Source organism: Gouania willdenowi, chromosome 22 (assembly GCF_900634775.1).
Source record: "Gouania willdenowi chromosome 22, fGouWil2.1, whole genome shotgun sequence".
Lineage (NCBI taxonomy): Eukaryota > Metazoa > Chordata > Actinopteri > Blenniiformes > Gobiesocidae > Gouania > Gouania willdenowi.
In genome coordinates, this window is record NC_041065.1 from 25,974,163 (window position 1) to 25,999,462 (window position 25,300).

General features: G+C 38.3%; 1 protein-coding gene across 2 annotated transcripts; it reads right to left on the reverse strand.

Annotated features, from left to right (window-relative positions):
• Nucleotides 1–912: 912 nt before the first annotated feature.
• peli2 (pellino E3 ubiquitin protein ligase family member 2) lies at nt 913–19,574 on the reverse strand. Of its 2 annotated transcripts, none has more exons than XM_028437582.1 (6): nt 19,447–19,574; nt 8,025–8,154; nt 5,066–5,167; nt 4,271–4,468; nt 3,937–4,125; nt 913–2,235 (listed from the first exon to the last, which is right to left on the reverse strand). In XM_028437582.1, coding segments are annotated over exons 1-6 (1,200 nt in total). In that variant the 5' UTR covers nt 19,449–19,574; the 3' UTR covers nt 913–1,656. The 2 variants fall into 2 exon arrangements, with proteins under 2 accessions (XP_028293383.1, XP_028293382.1); XM_028437581.1 differs by lacking the exon at nt 19,447–19,574 and adding an exon at nt 18,277–18,581.
• Nucleotides 19,575–25,300: the final 5,726 nt, after the last annotated feature.

The following is a 25,300-nucleotide window of genomic DNA, read 5'->3' on the forward strand; positions in this document are numbered from 1 at the left end:
ACAGGCACAATCTGGTAGAATGCTGCACACACACTTGTCCCAGATACTTTATAGATTTCAATACCATCTGCAAGCTACTTTTGTTTTTGGACAATTTGACTCATCCGCGCAACAAAGGAACTTACCAAATTTGGCATGAGCTGTGATAATATCATTGTTCCCGTGGAGCGTCTGAATGTCCTGGGCTGTAATCCTGAGCTGTCAACATTCCATAGCAGCAGTTTGGGTTCGGGATTGTTTGCAGACACACTTTGAAATGGGAAAAAAAAGAGAAAGAGAAAAAAAAAAAAAAAAAAGAGCGTCCGCCTTCCATTTGGAGAGAAAACAGCTCTTCCCTATATTTGGTTTAATCTCTGGATGCTGCTGAGACTGTGCCCAAGTTTGACAGCAAACTAATCATTGGATCAGGCCCAGTGCAGGTTAAAGCTAACAACAGTGCAGATTGGATACAGTACGTACGTGCTTGTGTGTGTGTGTGTGTGTGTGTGTGTGTGGGTCGGGGACGTTTCAAGCTGGCTGACGTAAGCAGGCCTCACCTTAACACAGCTACAGGAAGAAAATAAAAAAATAAAGAGACATTTTTAACTAGACCCTAATCAGCAGTTAGTTACATTCACACAAATCTCTGCAACTTTTGTCTAAAATCCTGCGCTCTTGTCTTGGGTGGTGGGCGGCACCAGAAAAAAAAAGAAAAGAAAAAAAGAAGAACTTGTGGTGAAGTGATGTAGGGTGATTTATACGACCCGAGGGCACCCACACAAGTCAAGCTTGCACAGTCACACGCACTCAACGTACACTCGAGCATTCTCTCAAACGCACGTTACATACGCTGGAGAAAAAATATATTAGCATTTGAATTACAAACAATAAAAAGGGGGCCTCAGTGTAGTAAAATACCTCTGGTGTGGGGAATCTTTCATGTGGGAGGTTTGCTTTCTGGATGAAAAACTATTGCTTTTTTTTTTTTTTTTTTTTTTTTAAACCTCCAACAAAATATCTTTTCTCTTCTATGAAAAATAGTCCCATTAGTTCAGTTGGGATTTGAGGCACTAGATTATATCTCACACAAAGTCTTCTCCACCTTCAAAGCTTGGTTGACAAACAGAAGCTGCATTACTCAGATGCCATTGAGGCCCCTGATTGGCCAATGGAGAGCATTTATAAGGAGTTTTTTCTTCCATCTCTCCCAGCCAACAGTCCAGCTGTCTGGCTGTGAAAAAACTCTGTCTAAGGAGCGCAACTTAAACCCTCCTCCTGCTCACTCTGAATTGGTTTGGTCTACTTCATAATATAAACCAGTTCAACCCAACAACATGTTTTCCAGGTGGTAGTGCTGCAGTTGGGACAGTGCAGAGCTGTTTGTGTTCTCCTTAAAATCAGGTGGTACATCAGTCTTTGTATCCACTGAGCTCGTTTTTTTCTCTTTATCCCACATCAGCCACCCAAACAGCCACAAAAGGACCACAATAGTCAGTAATGGCTCTCTGTTGTGCTGTAGATTCCTTAGTCTATGGCGAGGAGCTTGAAAAGGCTTATTCTTATTCCTTTCCACAGCTGGCTTACACCAACAAAAGAAAAGCACAAAACAATCTGAACAGTTTCACAGCATGTTGGTGTTTACTGGTTAATCGCTCGGCTGAAGCTTGACCCTTCGGTTCAGTCCACAGGTCCCTGGAAGATTAGCTTGGAGCAGCCCTGGGAGAGGCTGAGCTGGGTGGCACAGAATGGGCAAGCGGCGTGGAAGGCGTGGGTGCCGTGAGGCAGAGGGATCTCCGACCAGTACTTCACCGACTTCTCCGAGCACACGTGCCCACATGGCACGAAGGCATGCGTGGGAGCGCCCGTGTCCACATAAAACGCCGCCTCACAGCCCAGCCACAGAGGGACGTAGGGCCCCACCACCCTGCACATCGGACACTCCCGCTGAGTGTTGGGCTCTTGCTCAGAACGGTGGCCCCAGTTGTGGTAACCGTGCACGTGGCCACACGCTAAGTAGACCCAGGGCTGCTTGTCCTCCAGAGAGGTCAGGGCACGACTGCGCTGCATGCTGGGGAAGGCCAAGGTGTTCAGACCCACGGGGCACTGGGGCCGGGCTGCATTGATCTCCTGCCTCAGAGCCTCCAAGTGTTTTTGCGTGGGCGTGTGAAAAAGGCCTTCTGCTGTACGCCAGAGCAACGTGGCTCCACATAGATCCACCAGAGAGCCGTCCTGGAGGACATTACTCTCATTATCCACCTGTGGACAGTACAGGAACACATGCATTTTGGGTGATTTAATAACATTACTAACACTGTAGAAGTGTGCCAAAAAATCAATTGATAGACTACGTTCAGACTGCAGGTCTTAATGCACAATTTGGATTTCGAAAAAAAAACAAATCTGATCTTTTTGTGTGATCGTTCATGTTACATATTAAATGCATCTTCAATCATTTCGGAGTATAAACGGAATGCAACCCTAAAGTGACCGGCATGCGCGTAAGTGGTTCTAAGGTGACACATGACCCCACATGCAAGTAAGGTGTTTACGGAAGAAAACATGGAGGCGTCGAGTGTAGGGCGCTGAGAAATTTTAATTGTCCACTCTCTGCTGCATCCTCCGCCATGGCTCAGAATTAAGACATTTTCGCATGATGATGACGTTGAAGTCGGATAGAAAGCACGTTGGCCGTCCAGACTGTAGCCGCATTGCAAAAAATCAAATCTGTATCTGATTTTGGACCACATTTCAAAAGAATTGGAATTGTGCTGTTCAGACTGTCTTTAACAGATCGGATACAGGTTGCATATGGGCAAAAAAAATCAGATTTGGGTCACATTTGTCTGCAGTGTTAACGTAGCCTTAGATTCATTGCAATGCGACACATGACGATTCAATAACGATTCATTAACGATAAAAAACTATTTATTTTCATAATAACTAAATGACAGGAACACGACTGCTGCTCGTGGAACAAAAGTTAAAGTCACGAATGCTGCGTGGACACCTGAAGGAACGGACCAGAGTTGATGGCGGCAGCTGACTCTTCGGCTAGTTACTGAGCGTGAGATTCACTCACCCGGATTTAAAGTTTGAGTTTGAAAGAATCAAGTGCTGTATCCTATGATTTCAAAGTTGGCCAAGAGGTATCTGTGCATTCCTGGTACCAGTGTCTCAGCGGAAAAAGTTTTCCCTACCGCAGGAGACGTAGTAACTGCACATCTGAGCATATTTAATTCTTAGCATCTTGACTAGCTCCTATTCTTACATAATAATGTGAAAGTTTAAAATTCTAAGCATGATGACAGCATTGGTGATAGCAAAGACAGCAATGATGACGAGTAGCTGCACATTTAGTACATGCCCTGGCATGATTTAATAATTTATTGTGTTCTTTTATCCATCCATCGTTTAATTAAAAACCCAAATTCCACAAGTGTTGAGAGCTGATGTAGGTTTTATAAGTTTTTAAAGCTGCTTTGATTGTGCTCAGCAAAATGTTTAGTTACTCGTGAGATTTATGCAGCTCACTGAAGATTTTGTTTAGAAGTCTATATTTTTACTGAATAAGCCAGCATTGGTGTTGGTTCAGATTGAATTAGCTGAATAAAAAAAATATTTTTGTTATTTTTATATTGTTATATTCATTTCTTTCGTATGATGAATACTGTTCGATTTGGTGATTTGATAAGAACAAAAGATAATAGTGATACATTTGTTTGGTTACTTTAATTAATGGATACAGACACAAATACCTTGTTGAAAAATATGAAGAGCCACAAAGTGAGAAAAAATCGTGATAATCTTTAATGTCAGTTTAATGTTGAAGAATTAAATCGTTGCACCCTGAATTGTTATCGAATCATGAGGTTCCTTAGATTGCACACCCCTACAGATTATGTCTGAATGAAATGTTTGTTTTGATCATCTCAGTGACACATATTTGAAGTGACTGACCAGTTTTCCTGGGGTTTGTGCAGATCGAGTCTCTCTCAAAGTGTAAACGTCTCCACAAACTGAGATCTCTCTCCAAACACCAGGCTTGGATTCTTCTGTGAAGCCTCCTTTAGGGTGCATCACCAGCACACCATTGGTCGTCAGCCCGTCCATATGACCATCTGGATTTTTCCATTTTGCAGCTTTTTCCTTGGAGCCAAACAGAACACAGATGATACAAACTCATGTCTTTGCATAACACTGCAGAGGTGCTCTGTTTTCTGTGGAAAACCCTTGAAACAAGGGCTATATTTCAAAATAAGAGCATCGTTATACTGCATGTGCAAACAAGTACCCCAAGGAAGATGTTTTTGGAGGAGTCAAACCCTGCAGCAAAGATGCGAGCTGTGTAGGGTGGGTGACGCTCACAGACGACCCTGCAGGCGAAACGAGAGATGGTGCTCTGTGTGATTGGAGTCTCCTCTCCCTCCTGACTTCCTGCTACTGTGTCAGTGACCACAAAGTCAATGGGACTCTCTGTGGATCGGCCAATCTGCAAGACAACACAGATTCTAACCAAGCTATTATTTAAGTGAAACTCCTCAATATTTTTAGGGGCTTGCAGTTTTCCCATGCTTAAATCACTAGAATGCAGTCTTTTTCAATCCCATTTTCAGTAAATTTCTCACAAACAATTCCACAAAATTCCTCTAAATTACACAAAAATTGGTTACAACATCAAGAACTTCTGAAGTGAAGATCCTACAGACACTGATATTGGAAACTAGGGCCCAACAATGTTAAAATTTTTCTTTTTTTTTTCCTAACCTAAAATCTGTGGCCCACTTGGTCTATATTTGGCCCCCGAACTAAAATGAGCTCGACACCCCTGTTCTAGTGCATGTGGCTACAGCTCGGTTGTAACAGCAATTACTGCTGTGCTGGCTTGTGTCATTCTATTAACCCTTTAATGAACTATAAATGAATGGAACGGAGCAAGTGACAGTTTAAAAAGGGCATTTATATGTAGCGATATTAAGTTTTTTTTTGTATCAGACTGTTGATAATACAATTATTATAAGCACTTAAGCGCTTCCTGACGGTTTGGTATCAAAACTATAAAAATGAGCCATTACTGAGCATTATTTACCTGAAACATGTCAGTGTCTTTATCATGGCAGTACTCCACCACCACTGTCTGGTTTCTGGATAGAGTGTACGAGATGCTGTGTTGGCCTTTGCAGTTAACAGCCTGAAACGCATCAACAAAGTACACAAAAGGATTTAACATCAAAACATTTTCTAGTACAGACACACAAGAAAACACAGCAGTTGTGGTCAGTGCCTCAGCAAAGCTGCTTTAGACGTTTCATCACAGATCAAGGGAGTTTCATAAGAACAGGAAACAACACTTGACGCAATCCCTGGATTTCCAGGAAAACCAGGATGAAGCACCGTTATCATGAAAACAGATGACACTCAAATGATGAGTCACTTCCAAAGCTTCAACAACAGCGAGGTTAGCTTCCCTTGTTCACTTCATATTTACATGAATAGGCTTTCTGCTTCGTAGGTAGCAGCTCATTGCAAAGGTAGAGCTACTCCAAAGTATTACCGTATTATTTTTATTTAAAGTTGAGGGCGCGACCAGAGTGCTGTGTTTGAATTTTTCAGTCGGGCACGTCTGTCGAGTGAAAGCGTCTGTCGGGAGGCAGAATATTACTGACAGTCACCCCTACAGTGGAATGACTGAACTGTAACAGCCACTGAACATCTCTGTGAACTCAATGTTCAGAAATGAGCTTCGGATAAAGTAGAAAAAGTTAAAGCACTCACAGCTTTAATCACAGGACGGATGTGCTCTGTAGATGGTGTCCGAGTGGAGAGAAATTGCTCGAGAACTGGTAACAGCAGAAGTCATACATCTGTTGAATATTTGTTTTTATTTTTTAAGCGTAAAAACAGGTGTTTGCTTCAAAAAAAAGCAAATAATAAATGGACGTTTCTGGACAGGGGAGCGTAGCGGGCTTGTATGCATTTGCGGTAGGAAAAGCGTATAAAAAGTACAATAAGGTTTAAAATGTACGATATATCTCTGCCAGATTTTAATACTAGGAAATAATAAAACGTAAATAAATTGTCAAATCACCACGTTAGGTTTGTTCAGAAGCAACCGTGTCCTCGACAGGATCGCTCCTCGGGCGATGGTACACGGTAAGAAGAACAAAAGAGAGAGGGAGCGGTCTATCAGTTTGGATCCAGTAAAAACTGACCATAAAATGCTGTAAATGGACTGATATGCAGACGTGGAGCAATGAGGAGGAGACTTCATGTGGCGATGGAAACATCAGTTGAAACTGATCAGAATACACGGAAATCTCCTTTACTTTAATGAGAGAACAGCAGTCCGCCGACCTGCCTGTTTTGATTGGCCAAGTCGTTTGAAGGGCACCCTCATCAGCCAATAGGGTGCAACCTACAGCCTTCATGTGTTTTTTTTGCAAATTTCCTAAGTTATTGGAATGCGGCCAATATAGCGGTGCGTTCAATAGCCTGGAAAATACGGTACTACACCTTTTCTTGATTATGCTCTCTAAAACTGAGAAACCGTGACAGGTGTGTGAAGTCACACTAACTGCAAACCCCAAAAACTGCCACCTGGCCTCTGCTAACACAAAGTTGTCTACCAGCTGAACTTCCTCAGGCACTGAGGGGAGGAGGGGGGAGGTTTAAAACACAGGCCCAGATCTCATCAACACTTCACCACATGCCACTCTCGTCTCCTCTCGTCCCCCCTCTAATCTGCAAATACCATTTCCAAAACAACCCCCCTTCTCTTTGTCACGTGTGGGAGCGAATGAGGGAGAGAGAAAGTGGGTCATCAAAGCCGCCACGCTCTGCAGTAAAACAGCAGAAAACAGACGGGGACATCTGGGTCATCATCACATGCACTCTCGTCTCAAACCACACGTCTGCAAACAAACAATGCTCCACCTGTTAAACAGCTACAGGAAACTCAAACTCATTCAATATGACACCTACAAAAGCCCTACGCAAATGGTGGGAATCAGAATTTGCTTCCTCAAATCAACTCCTAACTTCCTTATTGTCCTTCACTTTGATGCCATCCTCTCACTGTCTATGAGGATGTGTCCTAATTTAGACTGTAAGCATTGAGACTTAGAGGACAGGCCTTGTGGAACTGCTTAATTTTCAGTTCCCCCTCCTAATCCCACGTCTGGTAAAAGGAGAGGGGGGGTAGCACAGTGAAACAATGCTGAAAGGGGAAGGAGGTCACAGCCGTTCCTATTGATACAACAGTCTCTGACTATGTAAACTACACTTCCTGCTTTATTGTGTATAACCACTGCCACATACATTGTATTCAAGAATATTTTACATTTCTTAAAAAAAACGACTTTGTCACCGACATTCGTGCTCAAACTTTAATAAAATAAAGCTAACTTTAGCCGATGAAAAAGCCTTTGTTGGAGACAAAGAAAAGCGAGCATTGAGAGTCAGGTTGACAAGGTGAGAGTAACCTGAGCCAGACAGACTTTGTCCATGCAGCTAAATTCACAACAAATGTCTGAAATCTTGGACTTCCAGGAGTGCCGAGCTAAGCAGCTTCTTTTGTCGATTTAGCACTTTTACTTGGGAACCAAAGGCAGGAATGTAGCACAGGAAACACGTTCTACTGGATGTGGCCTTTTCAAAAGAGCCCTCCGGTGCAAACAGAAGCTGTGAGAACCATTCAGGTTCAACAGATTTTTGTAGTAGAAATGTTAACATTATGGCCAGCCAAAAACAATGTTAAGGGCTTTACCTCGTGTTCCATGTGCTACTGAAATCCATTAGCACCATTTTGTCCTAGGTTAAATAAAGTTCTTTCATCTTTCTGCCTCAGCTCCTTTTAATCTGTTTTACTCAGTCAAATCATGCGTCAAAATGTAGTTTAACTATGTAAAAAAAATTATAAAAACCTTCCATACTCAACTTAAGTTTACACTACCAATATTTAGACATTTATTTTACTAAAAGAAATACAATTGTACATCCCAACTGAACGCTTTTGTCATCTAACAGCAAACTAATGCTTTATTGTGTACCTTGCTGGCTTGGGGTGTGTTGAGGATGTGCACAGTGCTTGGCTTAACACCATTGGCTTTGGTCCTCCTGTAAAGAGCAAATCTGCTTTTCCGTCTACCACGGTCTCCATTGGGCAGAGAGCCATTGTACCTGCCAGAGACGAGGACAGACAAAACATCAGTTATTACATTTGAACTGTTTTACACAAATACAAAAAATGGCAAAAATGTGTGGATTACATTTCAAAAGCAAAAATTCTTGTAATCAATCATAAATCAATCACACATGGAGAAGTTAAAATATTTACAGTGCTCTGCAATGCATGACATCGCTATCAATATCATAGGTCTGAAATTATTCATTGATTAAATCGACTTAACCAAGAAAGAAAAAGTGTCAAATGCATCTTTGATTAGGTGTCATTTTTACTGTTGCCATGGTTACCCAAAGAAATCTGGAGTAGTCAACTGAGCCCGACTCAACCAACAGGTCAGGTTTATTTCCTATGCAGTGTAATTATGTGTCGAAAAAGACAATGCATTTCATGTAAAATTAATTGGCTACTTGCACAGTATGGCGTCCAATAACTTCCGGTCACAGTTTGTGTGGGCGAGGACTTCCAGTCCCAAGGTCCTGCCAATCAACCTGGATTGTTGTTGTTAGCGAAGCCAGCTAAGAATGAGTATGTTCAGTGTCCAAAAGAGGAGATTGGCCTATCAATGATTTGGAGGTTGTGTACCAAGATGTACCTGTTCTTCATGGTACAATTTCTGTATAATTTCCCCTGCTGATAATGCAGCACGTCAGCAATGGCTAGCCAAAATTCGGAGAGATAACTTCACTCCAAGTAGGGACACAGGAGTATGTAGCCTGCATTTCTTACCCAGTGATATTATAATTACACCAAACTGAAAACAAGGACCTGCAGAGATTACTTGATCTGTCTCTGGGTTAAATAGTGCTGCTGCAGCTGCGGAGACGTTTTTGTCTGGAGAGCTTTGCTAACTCAGATGACCAAATTTGCCATTATACCAAGTGAGTTTGCACCGTATTTTATATTCTGTATTTAGTTATAGTAACTGGTGCATGTAGTATTCAAGGTTAAGTCAGCGTTTGAACTAATACAACACAGAAAAAAAAAGCATTATATTTAAATTTTTTCTTAAAAGCACGACGCGCTTACAGCTAAGTTGCTAGACAGCTCCATAAACATTCGGTGCTGCTGGCATAGAAGAGCCATCACAAACTGTACTGTGAAAACTCTAAAACACTTTTTTATGCACTGTCATATGGGGCACAGTGCAGCGAGAGCTGTCAGGGACTCGGCCGCTCACACACTGTCCCGTCTTTGGATTGGAAGTGTTGAGAATCACACCGTCGAATGCGGAATCACATGCGGAAGTACATTTTTGTTGCCCGGTGCAACAAGCCAATTGCAAATAAAACTAAAGCAACCATGAGTAAATGGAGGTGATTTAGTGACGAATGCATCCATCCATGAATAGTTCAGCTGTATTTGGCTCCGAGGCATAAAATCAAATCTATCTTATAAACCTTTAAACGTTTAAAAACAATTAAAAATTTAACAAAAAAGTGAAATATCAATTTAATTTTTTTCTATCATTAAATTTTTTTTTTATACTTAATTTAGCACTGTGGTCGTGTTTATTTAGGCAATGTTGCTTACTCTGCCTATATTTAAGTACAACCTATTTGAAAGGTCATAATAAATTAATTAGATTTTTGCATGTTTGCTATGTGCAATAAAAAGAGCTGAAAGGGATTTTTGTTTCACATAAATCTATAAATTATGGAATGACATCAAAAAGACTGCAAGATGTCTCTACACATATATTTAATCAGTTAAAAATGGACAGATTAATTGATTACTAAAATAATTGTTACATACCCTATCCATATTAATAATGCCAGTTTCCCTTTAAATAATGCTTCTTTTATATTAAGTTCTGATGCTGGGCATTGAAAAAAAAGAATTAAATGTCAGCTTATCTACAATTTTAGGGAGCATGTCAGGTTTCCTTGTTGTCTAGGAAGGAACCGTCTCAAATCTTGAAGGAATGAAAACTCGTGACTGCAAAACTTTCCCTCAGGGCAGAATTTTTACATTATTGTCCTAATTTTAAAGCCCAATCATGACCAATATTTATGACTTAATAAATATCAGTTTTGGAGTTTTAAATGTCGAATCCCTTTCCGGTATCACAGGTTTTCTCTCGTTCCACCAGCTGCTTCCTAAAGCTGATACACCACATGCTCTGCTCCTATCCAACACACCAACCTTCTGCCAGCATTCATATTTAACCACAGTTTGCTGACCAAACCCTTAGTGCAACTGAAATATTCATACCAAGTCCCTCACATTTGAATACCCCTGCGTTTAAGGAGACCAGTTTAACCAAGCACATGATAATCGGACTGTTTTCCCCTTTGTGTTGACACAAAAGCCGCAGAGTGTCCTTCTGCTTCTCTCTACCTCCCTCCCTAGCAACTCCACCTGTCCCATGTCTCCTCACGGCTGGCCAGGCACACAAACACATGGTCCCAGTCAGCACAGTGCACCGAACTGGTCTGTTGGACAAGCCACCCAAGGAGAGACAGCAAGGCACTGACTGATGCAGTAAAACTACAACAAACACACCGAAACATAAAACCACAGACATGTTTTTAAAGATTAACCGCTGATTACTGTTTGAGTTTTTGTTCTGATTCTTGTTTGGCAGGACAAAATAAGTCTGAATGAAAAAATAAACAGGAAACTGTTGGTCGTCAGTTTGTTAAACATATGGTCCACTGGCAAAACATAGGCTAGTTTTTAACACAAATGAATGAATAATAGAGACAAGACTGTAAAAGTAGGGCCTGCAGTTATAAGTGATAGTGGAAAATGAATGGAAAAATGGAATTTACATTCCAAAAACGGAACCGTTTCTCTCTTTTCTCTGTCTCACTTTATCTAAAATCACGCCAGGACATGACACAGAAATGCCTCACGTGTTTTGTGACAATATCACACATTTACAAACCAATTTTTCAAAATTGAATGTTTAGAAGGTGTGTTAAAAGGACTAAGAGTGTTTTTAATGTGTTATGATGAACAAGCAGTTAAATCTGAAAGGCACTGATGCAAAGACAAGTTTAGCTGTTGATGTATTAGGTCAACTGGTGATCATTTAACTTGGTGGCAATAGAAACAGGTATAGCCTAAAAGAAAATAAGGGAAATTTTGAAATGAAAACTGTAGCGACTATCTATATGTTGAGTAAGAATAATCCAATATAGTCACAATTGTTCAAAATTATATAGACAACATGTTTTACAACATAGAAAGCTTTAATATAAATGAGGAGCCAGCTAGTCCATACAGTATGTCTGCACACAGATGAGGTTGTGTCCCTGTGCCTGAATGTCTCATGAAACAGACAGGAACCCCAATCATATATTATTAAAGGTTTTTTTTTCCCATGATAAGTCCTGACTGCATAAAAGAACCCCATTCAAAAAACCACAGACAACTTCAGTTATTGACCATAGAACGGAGAGAAATCTCTCTCCACCACCACCACTACTAATTACTTAGGCCTGAATCTTCAAAGCTATGCACCAACTCCCAGTATTTGTGACCATTTCCTTCTAAGCTGTGCCAGATATAGGCCTGGGTAATTCAACATATATAGAGATCTCTATTTGGGTGATATAATAAATTACAATGTTGACTATAATGATATTCTTTTATTTTATAGCTTATTTCGAATCAAAATACTTGTTTCAGGAGTCAATTATTTTGCTACTTCTCAGAACAGTGTCAAAAGCACAGTTGGATGGATTGCTGAGTGTGTCCTAACCCAGAAGTACCCCTAAACAAGCCAAACTAAAGAACTCACTCACACGTGCTGTCCCTTAGAGAAGAGAAAGCCAAAAGTTGCACATATTGTGCAGTGATTTATTATCGTAAATCGAATCACAATCGCATTATCTGTCAGAAAAATCAGAATTAGTTTTTTTGTCAAAATCGTGCAGCTCTTGTAGAAGCTTTCAGAGCCGGTAGACTGGGGAAGAAGTCTGGCTCTCAGCCGCTTCGCTCCAACCGAGAGACATTTTTGCCATTCACACATAGGTTTTCACCTTTGTGCACAAATGTGAGTGAAAAAAAGCCGTGTCACGTAAAGCAAACAACTCTTCAGTGTAAATGAGACGGATAAAACAATGTAATGAGAGTATCTACAGACAGTTTGATCGCGACAATGACATCATTGATCGGATCGGCAAATTAAGACATTACAGCCGATCACATGAATTGCATAAATGGCTAAATATTGGCCGATCCGACATAGGCAATCAGATCGGTGTAAAACATGTTAAAAATATTGAGATTAATATCGTATATCGCCATTTTGAGAAAAAATATTGAGATATGAAGTTTTGTTGCGTATCGTTCAGCCTTCGACCACAGAGCAGCTGGTAATGGATTTATTTGAGTCTAAACGACAAGGTTGACATAATGAACCAACAGCAGTGCAGCCTATCCCTGAAGTTTACAAAATGATTGACATCTAGGGTGTTCACAGATTAAAGTGGATAAAGGCTAAGTAGACTAAGACACTGAGGTCAGAATACCCTGTGAAACTGCACCCTGATACTGGTGTCAAATTCATTAGGTTAAAATCAGTTATAGCCCCTTCTTTAGGCTATTGTGGTTTATAAATGCAATACAAAAGCGTATTCTACTAAAAAATATATTTAAATCTAAAAGACATAACTTCTTAATGTGTGTCCTTCTGTATTGAAGTTTATTTGTCCACTTTATTTATGAGGCCATTGAGATGGAGGAGTAGAAAGTTCAATCAATAGCTCTAGTGTCCCAGCCACAATAGACAGAGGAAGCTGTGACTCCTGATCAATCCGTCCTTTCATTTCCACAGACTCACACACAGCACAGTCAGACTCAGGCCTACACTCTCCTTTCACTGAGCAGCACAGAGACGCATCCATGCTAGTAACAAGAACCAGCACAGTCACAAACCACTGGGGGAGTCACTGCTCAAACAGGCTTTGTTCCATGCTGTCAGCTATCTGCTCTACCATCAGTGTTATCAATAAGAAGGGTTGTCACGGCACTGATTATGCACCCATCACCTCTGATTCATGTATGTTTCTTTATGTCAGCGGAGAAGACTTTAGTAGGCTTTAGCTCGTCACGATCTCAGCCTGAGGTTAGCGTCAGTCAGCACTTTTTGTTTCCAACAATAATCCCAGTGACTGCCAGTGTATGGGTGGAGGAAAATATAGAATACACAGCCTCCTCTCAGAGAATGGTCTATACCAGGGGGCGTCAAATAGTGCTGGGCGATATATCAAGATATATTGATTTTTCTATTTTGGGGATATACAAAATTACGATATCATATATATATTAGGCTTTCACCGATTGCAATTTTCTGGCTGATCACCAATTTTTTTAAAAGCCTGACCTGCCCATCCCAATTTTTTTTTTAAAGAGCGTACACCTTGAGTATTCCAATCTTATCTTATTGTAAAACATTGAACATCCACAAAACAATACAAATGTGTTGTTTTAACTGCACATGAGCTAGTTATCTCAAATATAAATGAAAGTTTAGAACATTGCTGTCCAAAATACTAAATTATATCACTTTTTTAGCCTTTCTTTTTTCACATTTGAAAAACAAACTAAACTTGTCCAACAGGTTACACTGCAGACCTGTTTTCAGTTTTTTGCCAAAAATAAAGTGCACAGCAGTATTTTGGTTTAACAAATAAAGAAAATCACAGGGTTTGGCATAGATGATAAAATTATGATCTACAGGACAAACTAAAAAAACAAACATCTTAAACGACCAATAAAGTGTCCTGAGTTTTAGCTTTCCTTGTAGGGCAAAAATTAAAAATAATTCCAAATGTAGCAGCTTTGTGGATATTTAAATGTAAAAATTTCTATCTAAAAATAATCTGCTAAAGTTTACAAGACAAAAGCTCCTAAAAGTCAAACATTTTAAAAAATTATAAAGTGCATCATGACTAACATTTCCATAAGTCAACGTGTATGACAGAATGAACATAGAACAGGTTAGTTGTTCTCACACTTTATACAGCCACTTGTTCATTAGTGGAAGGTTTTTATTCATGTACAAAGCCATTAACTCCATTGTTTTCTTCGTAGTCACTTTGCTCTTTTCACTGTTCATAAGCTCTAACAGCAGCCCACTGGATGTTTGCTCTGTTAGCTTTAGCTTGATTTTTCGGCGGTACGGCGGTGTCTTATAGTGAATGAGGTAGCGTTTTGTTTACAGCTCCACCAGGACTTATTTCTGCGTAACAAGAATTACAAATTGCGATCCTTTGCTCACTTTTTTTGTGTACTACTGCCTAACTGCTAAGCTAATCGCGTCTCCGTGACTGTTGTTGACCTGGTGGGCGGGTCTGTTAGTCATTCCACAGCAGAAGAGGACCGTGCTGACTTTATGATGGACTTTAAGCCGTTTGTGGAGGTAAAAAGATCGGTTTCATATGCAATGATCGGCCGATCGACAATCGATCGGTGCATCCTTAATTCTTTTTTATAGCTTATTTTGTTTTCAAATACTTGTTTTAGGAGTCGCTGCTTTCACTACTTCTCAGAACAGCATAAAAAGTACAGTTTGATGGATTGCTGAGTGTGTTCTAACCCAGACATTCCACTAAACAAGCAACACTACAGAACTCACTCACACCTACTGTTCCTTAGAGGAGAAAAAGACTAAAGTGACATATTGGGCAGCTGTTTGTTTATCCCAGAAGTTTCTTTCTGGTCTGACTTTATTTGAAATACTATTGTGATTTATATCGTATATCGCTATTTTGGGAAAAAAATATCATGATACAAGTTTTGGTCAATATCGCCCAGCCCTAGCATCAAACTCAGTTTAGTTCAAGAGCCAAATGCGGAGCAGTTTGATCACAAGTGGGCCACAGATTTTATGGTGGAAAACTTTTAACATTATTGTGCCCTGGTTTGCACTTGCACATATACACAAAATACTAAATAGGTAAGAAACCGACAATATCCAAGCAATAAGTGACAGATATCAGTACCAAAAGGATATTCACTTTAAATGTTTTAGATTTTGTGACCAATAATTTTTTATACCTTTATTTCAGACATGGGGCCCATATTTTTGCCCCCAAATAATTTAACATTAAAAATGACGTGTGATATAAGCACATTGTGATCACCTGCAAATATTGTTGAGTTTCATTTATACAAAGATTCATGTTTTCTATGTCATTTTTTTTAACTTTCTCCTGCAGGGCCAAACTGGATGCTCCAGAGGGCTGGATTTGGGCCCCAGGCCATGAGTGTGACGCAAACAAATCATTACACTTCTTTACAGCATGAACTTTAGAGAAACAATAGCTGCATCATGTAGTAAAAACTTCCAGGTGAGATTTTTCAATTGAGGAAACTCCAGATGACACAGAAGGGACTTTCCATTAATTTGCACAACAGTTACCGTTTGATAAAACATGCATACCAATAATACTTTACCTGGGGTGACGTTTGGTAATTCAAGATGATAAAAATATTGTGAAAACACTTTGATGCCATCTTACAGAACATAAAGCAGCTCTTTCCTTCATTTTAATGTATTTTCATTCCAAGAGATCCTACATTCTGTATTGTTTTTACATTCCACATCTTCACAGGATGAGAGAGACTATCTATTTGGCCATTGAAATCCTTCTCAGTTAAAAAACAGACACTGCAGCAGCTGTACTTGTTGATTATCAAACAACATGTTTGTACAGGGGAACATTACAGCTCTGAACAAACTGAACTCAAACTGGCAGTTCTTTGGGATTCATCGATTAGTGGTTACAGTGGTTAGCGTTTAAGTCTTAGGGCCATTTGGTAATGAATGCACAACTGTTGATATTAAAATTGACTGATAGCTTGTTTGCTAGTCATGTAAACAAACAAGGTATCTGTTTGACCCCACACAGGGTATTTGTGAACAAAAGCCTTAATAATGATATAATAGGTTTAATAGAGTTTCTAAAACAACTTTGACAATCATAAGACTAGAAGTTAGGACATAATACAGTTCAGGTTTCTAGGAATTAATCCAATTTCAGGGTTTTATTATCATTTTAAACTCTAGTTATATGTGATAACACCACCAGCATTTATTACATTTTTTTATATCACATTTTTAACCACTTGTTGAAGACATCACAGGGATCTGAGTGAAACAAGAATAAGACACTGAAACTTGGTGAAATTATTCTAAGAAAAAACAAGTACGGTTGATATATATATATATATATATATATATATATATATATATATATATATATAGTTTGTCTCATACCTACTGTTGTTGACTATTGTTCTCTGTTTGAGTAACATCACTTGATCAAGCCTTTTCTAACATTCCACACTACAAAATAAGTAACAAATATATGTATGATTTGTACTGATATTGTATAGGACCATTATAGGTATTGGCCAATACTCAAGGCTGCAATATCGGTATTGTATTGGGACATCCCTAATTAAAATAAAAATACATCTGAGCATTACGATGTTAAACTCATAATATTTTGAGAATAAAGTCCCTGTTGAAGTGAACACAACCAAAACCGATAGCGGTGAAGTCGACAAATTCCAGCCAGTTCTTCCTCCACAAAAAGGCTATTTGTTCCAAATCAGTTTGGTTCTTTTGTCAGAATATAAGCAAACTTCTGCAAAGTTGATTTAAAGTCTTTTAACTGATAACAGTGTGGTGATGATGATGGGCCAAAAGGGACATGTGTGAAACCTGAAGAGAAGTACAAACTCAGTATACACCACATTCTCCATAACGCAGGAGTGACCTTGCAAAACAGACAAAATCATGTTTGTTTTTCCATTTTATTGTCATAAAATTACGACTTTATTCTTGAAAATATTACGACTTTAATCTGGTAGTGCCCAGATATTTTTTTAATTTAGCATCATATGCTAATGTATCAATAGCCTCTGGGACTATGGGTACGTTTTCTGGACCTTTTCTACATTAACCGTTATGTGCCTATGTTTTTTCACCGTTCTAAGGCGCCGCACTCAAGGATCCTTCCTTCCGCTAACGTGGGTTCCAATCCGACTTTTATCATATATCTTTTTCATTTTAACATATTTAACACGGCAAATTCCCCCTTTAAAAATACATACAAGAAGAGAAAAAAAAAAACTTTTTAGGGTATTTCCTGGGTTAGGGCTAAAATAAAAGGGTTAGCGGGGAGCTAAAATAAAACTGACGAAACTTTAAGTCACGTGGTGCACCTATCACGTCGTCCACTAAACTGGCCAATGAGGGGCGCTCCGTATGAATAGACTTACCGACTATTCATATGTTTCTGTATCAATAGCCACGGCCTTCATTTATTCAGACAACAAGTTTTCATTAAATGTACTTTGATTTCTCGATATATTTCCACTGTCAACTGCCAGTCTTCTTCAGAGGTGTCTGCTGATCGCTTTGATGTTTCCTTGACTTCTGCATAATAATTCCTGCTAGAATGAGTGTCAGCATCAGCCCTAAAAATCCCATATTGATCAGGCTCTACTATCCTAAATCAACTTATCACAAGTTCCAGCAACAACAACATAAAAACTATGTTAAAAAACTAACAGAAGTTGTGTAAGAAAATTCGTCATAAAAAAAGGAAGAGGGCCTGAGGGCCTTGGGGGAGGGGATCGACACTACTTCCGAATTCCTGAAACCCCATGAATCCAAGTTTAGTGAGGAAGGAGAGCCAGGGCCAAGAGTTGCTGAGTGTGGGATTCATTTCACTCTTCTCTCTGATCATCTATTTGAAGAACACTGCATGCAGTAGATGTACACGGAGTTGGTTTTTCACCTGAAAATCACTGGGTTAGGGTACAATTACAAAAATAATACACGCCTAATGTACAGAAATCTGCATGTGCACGTGTCTTAGTTTGTGGAGTAACGTGAGCTTCGTGAGTGTAATTTGCGCTCGCGCTCACACGCACATTTTCACACTTCCTCCCATGAAACTCCTCCTTATTTCTGTTTAATACCACACTCGTAATTTCTGCCACCTGTACAAGCTAATTGATATATCGCTGAATCATAGCTACATTAGCAGCTTCGACGAAACTTCAGAGTTAAACGATTGGTTTAGCCAGAAGCGTATTTGTGAACTGAAATATTCTAATAATTTGTATGTATTTGAGTTGTTTGAGCTTACCCCAGCACCACCAGCTCTCCGTACTTCACCGGGTCTTTGGACGGGGCACAGTGTTCCTCCTGAGTTGACGAAAACATGAGGCTCTGGACTTCACCAAAGCAACGTTAGCTACACCGTAATAATAGCCCAACACAAACAAAACAAAACAAACAAAAAACGACAAGTTCCCCTCAGAAATCCACGGCCAGCTCTCGGCTCAAGCCATACACCGAGAAGAGTTTAAAAGAAGACGCTTGTTTTCGGTGAATAAATTCGGTTTTAAACTTCCTCACCGTGACGGTGCACAACGTTGGTTCGCGGTTGAATCTGCTTCTCAGCGCAGTTAGAGGAACAGCGAGGGACGCGGCCGGACTGTACCATCTGCATCTGCCACTGAATTATAGGGGGGTTCACTTCTATAAGACTGCTCTTTAAAATACATTCTGGGTTACAACTTTAAATACACAATGTTTCAAAGTGGTTGAAAATACAATCTGATTCCATCCAAACTGTAATATTTGTTCGATAGACTGACTAACCCAGCTGGGAAAGCGATGTTTTTTCATGGCCTACCCAATGAGGTCGCATGGATCTGTTATGTAAACAAAGAGCACAATCTGGGAATTCTTAAAGAGAACATACTTTTACAACAATGCCTGAAAACTTTCCAGTTCATTTAGATGAGAAAAAGTCCCCTTTTAAAATATTATGTCTCAGAACTGCTCCATTATACATTGCAATTCGATCAAACTGTAATAGTAATGATAGTTTTTTTTCCTTCTTACATCATACAAATATATTATTATTATTATTATTACTATTATTATTATTATCATTTTTATTTCTTATTTATTTTTTCTACTGTAATGTGTACTTGTATTTAATCCCAATTTATTTAACAGTCGTTTACTTAATTATGTACAGTTTTCTTCCCTTGTTTAGTGTTTATTCCTCTAATTTTCAATATTGCCTGAGTCTCTGTAACAAATTTACCCCTGGGATGTACACAAAAGTATTTCTGATTCTGACAATAATGATAATAATAATACTCACATTCATGGAAAAACAATCATAAATATTAGGGTTGTACCAATCTGGTATTGATATTGGAAATCGGTTTGATATCAGCAAAACAAATCCGATTGAATAATAATAATTATCTTTTTTTGTCATGGATTTACAGGTACTTACATTACATTTGTTCACTGCTTTCAACCCGTTCCCGAAAAGTCGTGGGGAGCCACGGGATCACATCCATGGAGCAGTTCAGGTTAATCGACTCGATGGCCTATAGTGGATTTGAACCCATGACCCTTCAGTTACAAGCATCTGAATCGCTGATATAAGCACTTTGTTCTTTTTACAGTTTAAAAACAAACTGTTATTCAACTCGTGAAGTTTACTGCAGTTATATGAGAAATGCAAATCTAAATCCTCCCTATTGACCTATATTTCCTGAAAGAGATAAGAACTTGAATATCAAACATAGGGAAATCAGAGCTGCACATTTTTACATATATATTAGGGTTGGGATGATACACAGAACTGGACGATAACATTAAGTTACAGTGTTTTGGAAATGAAAAAAAAATGCAGTTTAGTAAGTAAGTAAGTAAGTATTTATTTATAAAGCGCTTTTCGCAGATAAAATCACAAAGTGCTGTACACAGAAACAATAAACATACATTTACATCACATGTGTAGCATCATAAAAGGGCAGTAAAAATTAAAAATAAAATCTTGTTAACTAAAAGCTTTTTTGAAAAGCGAAGTCTTCAAATGTTTTTTAAAAGTGTCCACGCAGTTCATCTCCCGGAGAGACTGGGGCAGACCATTCCAGAGTCTGGGGGCTGCAGCCTGGAACGCCAGGTCTCCTCTGGTTTTAAATTTAGTTTAATTAAAAAAAAAAAAAAAGGGGGATGCTTTTATTTGAGTTATAATACTTAATCTGGGTATGATCTTTTCAACTCAACAGGAATGAATATAAATAAATGTTGAAAATAAACAAATTAAAAAAAAAACTATTACATAAAGACCAATTTTTTCTGTTTAAAAAGCAAAAAGTGCCACTCTGCAAATAGAACGCAAAAAGACAACTCCTGCCAATCTAAAAATAAATCCAGATCGTCAATGTCACATTTTTCAAAAAAATATTCACTGGGCTTGAACTTTGCCTCACAAGTTTTTTTTTTTGTTTTGTTTTGTTTTTTAAACATCAGACTAGAACAGTCCACATGTCTTTTTTTTTAACAATATTAGCATGTTGACATTTTCTGGCCACAATTGATCATTTTGGACTTTGACCATGTCTCCTACAGATGTAGCAGGGATGGAAAGGTGTGCCACCATCGACAGTATACCTTCTGACGCTTTAATATTGCGATATCTAGGCAGGGCTAATTTATTTGTATAGCACATTTCATACACAAGGCAATTCAATGTGCTTTACATGATCAAAAAGTTCAACAGAAAACATTCAACAGCTTAAAAATCAAAAAGAACATTAAAATCTAGTCGCACTTTATATCGTCCTGCACTCTTACCGTCTATTTGTTTATATTACACATTTGTTTTCACATGTGAGAAGACTCCGTTCAATCTAACAACACAACCAGAATCTGATTACTTGCTCAGAGAACCTTTCACCACCAGTCTCGTCCTTTTTAGTCTCTTGCATGTTGAGATGTTTTTAAGCCTCTCTGATGAATACCACTTCACTTCTCCACCTTTGTCTGACTGAGTCAACACTTTACTGAGCTTGTCCTTTTCACATAAAGCTATATCTGGAGGTATCGCCCATCTCTTTTGGGCCCCTTGCAGTTGAACTGTTGCATCTACAATTGGCTCTCTGTTTAAAAGGGTGTTCAATTTCAAAGTGCAGAAACACCTCGAACAAAAACACCAAGTAGCAGGGGGCCACTCCGGTCCTTGAAGGTATTTGTCTCCCCACCCTTTGGCAACACAACTTCAAAATCTGAAGCACTAGTAAAAAAAAAGAAAAAAGAAAGTGTCTATTTGTACGGTTGCCATACAGACAACCCCCAGTGCTATTGGTACGGTTACCGAAGTACAAGTATGTAGCGTCTTAGGGTAAGAGTTAGGTTATAACAACAATATCGCAACAATTTTTAGGGTTAGGTTTAGGGTAAGGTTTAGCCTTAGTCACACTACCTAAACTGGCCAATGACAGACCTATCACATGACCAAAACTGGCCAAATAGGGGTGCTGCGTATGGATAGAATGTCGGTATATTGATACGGCAACTGTACGGATAGCTACTGTTTAAGTTTTAGAAAGTGTCTATTTGTACGGTTGCCGTACATACAACCCCCGGTTCTGTTGGTACGGTTACCAAAGTAAAAGTACGTAGCATTTTAGGGTTAAGGTTAGGTTTAGGGTAAGGTTTAGTCTTCGTCACGCAACCTAAACTGGCCAATGACGGACCTATCACATGACCAAAACTGGCCAAATAGGGGTGCTGCGTATGGATAGAATGTCGGTATGTTGATACGGCAAACGTACGGATAGCCACTGCCAAAAAAAACCCCTAACAAGATAACTCACAATGACTGCCAGTTCTGTTACTTGACCATTGAAAATAAAGATTACTGAACTCCAACTTCTTCAGCTAGTTTATCCACAAGGATGGAGCTCCAATAACTGGCCAATGATAACCACAGGGTCACAGTGGTGGGAGGAATGAGTGTTTACTACGCTCCTTTCTTTGTGCTCTCTCCTTTCCTTTATCCGCTGGCCATTGTCTGTTTAATGAAGCTCTACAGTGTGTGTGTGCTACATCTGTCTGACTCACCCTCCTGTACACACACACACACACACACACACACACACACACACACACACACACACACACACACACACACACACACACACACACACACACACACACACACACACACACACACACACACACACACAGTAGGGCAGAAAGGGGGTTGGGATCAAAGGCTTTCTGACATACCACACTGATGGAGAGCAGATGCAGGGAATAAGCTTTGTGCTTGCATAGTGGTGGTCGGACAACTCTAAAGTTTAGGAGGGAATTAAACGTTACCACGTACATACTGTACAGTATATATGTTCACTGCAACGATCAGTTTGTGTCAATGACGACAGAGGAACAAAACAAAATAAAATAAAACAAAATAAAATAAAATAAAATAAAATAAATAAAATAAAATAAAATAAAATAAAATAAAATAAAATAAAATAAAATAAAATAAAATAAAATAAAATAAATAAAACAAAACAAAACAAAACAAAACAAAACAAAACAAAACAAAACAAAACAAAATAAAATAAAATAAAACAAAACAAAATAAAATAAAATAAAATAAAATAAAATAAAATAAAATAAAATAAAATAAAATAAAATAAAATAAAATAAAATAAAATAAAACAAAACAAAACAAAACAAAACAAAACAAAACAAAACAAAACAAAATAAAATAAAATAAAATAAAATAAAATAAAATAAAATAAAATAAAATAAAATAAAGTTTAAAGAGTAGGGGTGTTAGGGTTAGTTACGGCGAAGCATATGGTAACTTGGTCACACTGCAGTCTGACAGGAAACCAAAAATGGATGTGTCAGAGTTTTGAGATACTCTCGTATTCAGTACCTGAGATTGATTGAATCAATCAATCAATTTATTACAGATAACCAGAAATGAATCAACAACGATATGAAGTCAATAAGCTCTCATCGATCTAATACACAGCTGTAGGCCTCAGGGTCGTCTCACTCCTGGGCCTCAAACGTAATTTTGTTATCGAGTGTTTCTCCTCCCTTGGCTCGCACATGGCTGGGACATGTGTCTTCTTTTGTCATGATACTAAGACATTTGTGATTGTCAGGGTCAAACATGAGCTCATCGAAGATAAATACATATACATAAATGATATAGGTCAAAGCATATATTTCAAAAGTTTATATCCAACAGTTTTATTTTATTTAGATGTTTTACATTTACAGATCAAACGATCAGTTATTATAGCCAGTTAAAGATGACATTTACTGCTGATAAGAAGCTTGCGTACTTGCTTGTGTTATTGTTAGATTTAGATTAAGTTGAAATCAGATGTTCTAAAACTGTTCAAAAAAATAGGCTTTGAGAAAGTTGACCTGAATATAATTTTATAATAGGTAAATAGGAGCTATTGGACTATAAAAAATGAATTTTTTAATTTTATAGCTCTGAAAGACAATACATTGAAAAAGTGTCCTATGTACAGTGACACTATTTTAGTGCAACATTTCTGTAAATAAGTGTCAACATACAAATGTAAATGAATAACTATCTCCAATTATAGTGCAATATTCCAGTAAACAATATATTGGTTCCTTCAACAAAGTGATAACATTTCTGTGAAGACCTACCTGCACATTTTAGTGGAAAAGCAGAAAAGGTTTTGAAAGTAATAAAATAAATCTTAAAATCGTGCGAAAAAAATATCGCGATACATCGCCATAATCGAGATATCGTCACACTCCGACTGGTTTGTATTACAAAATGTAATCAATCTTTGGGAATTTAAGAATCAATTCATAATCACCAATAATTAAATTAATCATTTTTTTCATTGCTTCTAATAGTATACCAATACAATGAAAGGCCTTCTGTGTAGGTCAATAGAAGCTACTTAATGTTAAACTGTTTTCATAGCCTTTGGTCATGAATCCTCCACAATAGCTGCCCTCTGTGTAACCTCAGTGCAATAAAAGATCCAGTGACAAACCATTTTCATCACGACTCTTCCATGGAAGTAAAAAAGTCCAATCAGCTGACTGCAGCATGGCAGCACAGGGGAATGTGATGAACGTGCTGATCCCATGTTTAGTGATTTGACCTCTTTCCCAGCCAGCACAACACTCCTGTTGTTTTAAATGTCTTTCTACACTGTGACGATGAAAGCAAAGACTTTCTGTATGGAGATCAGGACAGGCCCAAAACAAAAAGGCTCAGTTTCGAAAACAAAAAGCTTGTAATGGAAATCATAACCTTTTAAATGTTAATGAGTTACATTACAGCATAGTATACTGTACTACCATTACAACCAATATGGGGGGAAAAAGTCATGCAAAGCAGGAATAAAAACATCATCTTGTGTAACTCAAAGATTCACAACTCAAACCCAAAACTGTGGTTCTCAAACCTTTTGGATCCAGGGACCAATGACAGGAGAGAAAATGTTTCCAGAACCACCTCATGATCCCCACGTCAATTAAACACAATTTACTGCAATTTGTAGCCCTAAATGCCATAGAAATCATCTACTTCAGTGTTTGTCAAATGGGGGTACGCAATGGCACCATTACTTGAGAAAGGGAAAAATTACCAAATGTATGCATTAAAAATATAGGGTTTTATGTTTATTTTTAAAATTATCATAATATTAATAATAATGGTGGAAATGATCTTGATTAGAACATGAACTGAAAATACAAGAGTAAGTCTTGGTTTCGCACCAGGTGGGAGATGACAGGAAATGATAAAAATATAGAAATTATTCTATTCATGAGACACAAAATACAATTTCATTCACTTATTTACAAAATGAGAATTTGTTTTTATCACTCATTCTATCATTGTGTTGTTTTTCATAGAACAGTATTCTGGGCAAAATGTTGTACATTTAATATCTTTGTAGTATATATAAATATACACTAGAAAGTGTGGTGTTGTAAAACTTTTGAAACTGTAGATATAGATGCTTTATCATCATTGAGCTGAAAATACAACAAAATCTTGTTGGCAGCCGTCAATAATCATACTCAAAAATTTTTTAAAAAAAGAAAAAGTGTTTAGCATAATTGTACAACCTTTGAGTCATATTCTAGTGTATCCATATATATTATTCAAGTCTGTTGTATTGCTGTATTGGTCCCCATGTGCAGTTTTGTAATGATATGTGACTAATAGTTTTTTATGAAATTATTTCACAGACCCCAAAGATACTGGGAGTGCTCGTAACCCAGTTTGAGAACCACTGCCCTAAAAAGCCCTTCTTTTTAAGTGTGTTGCT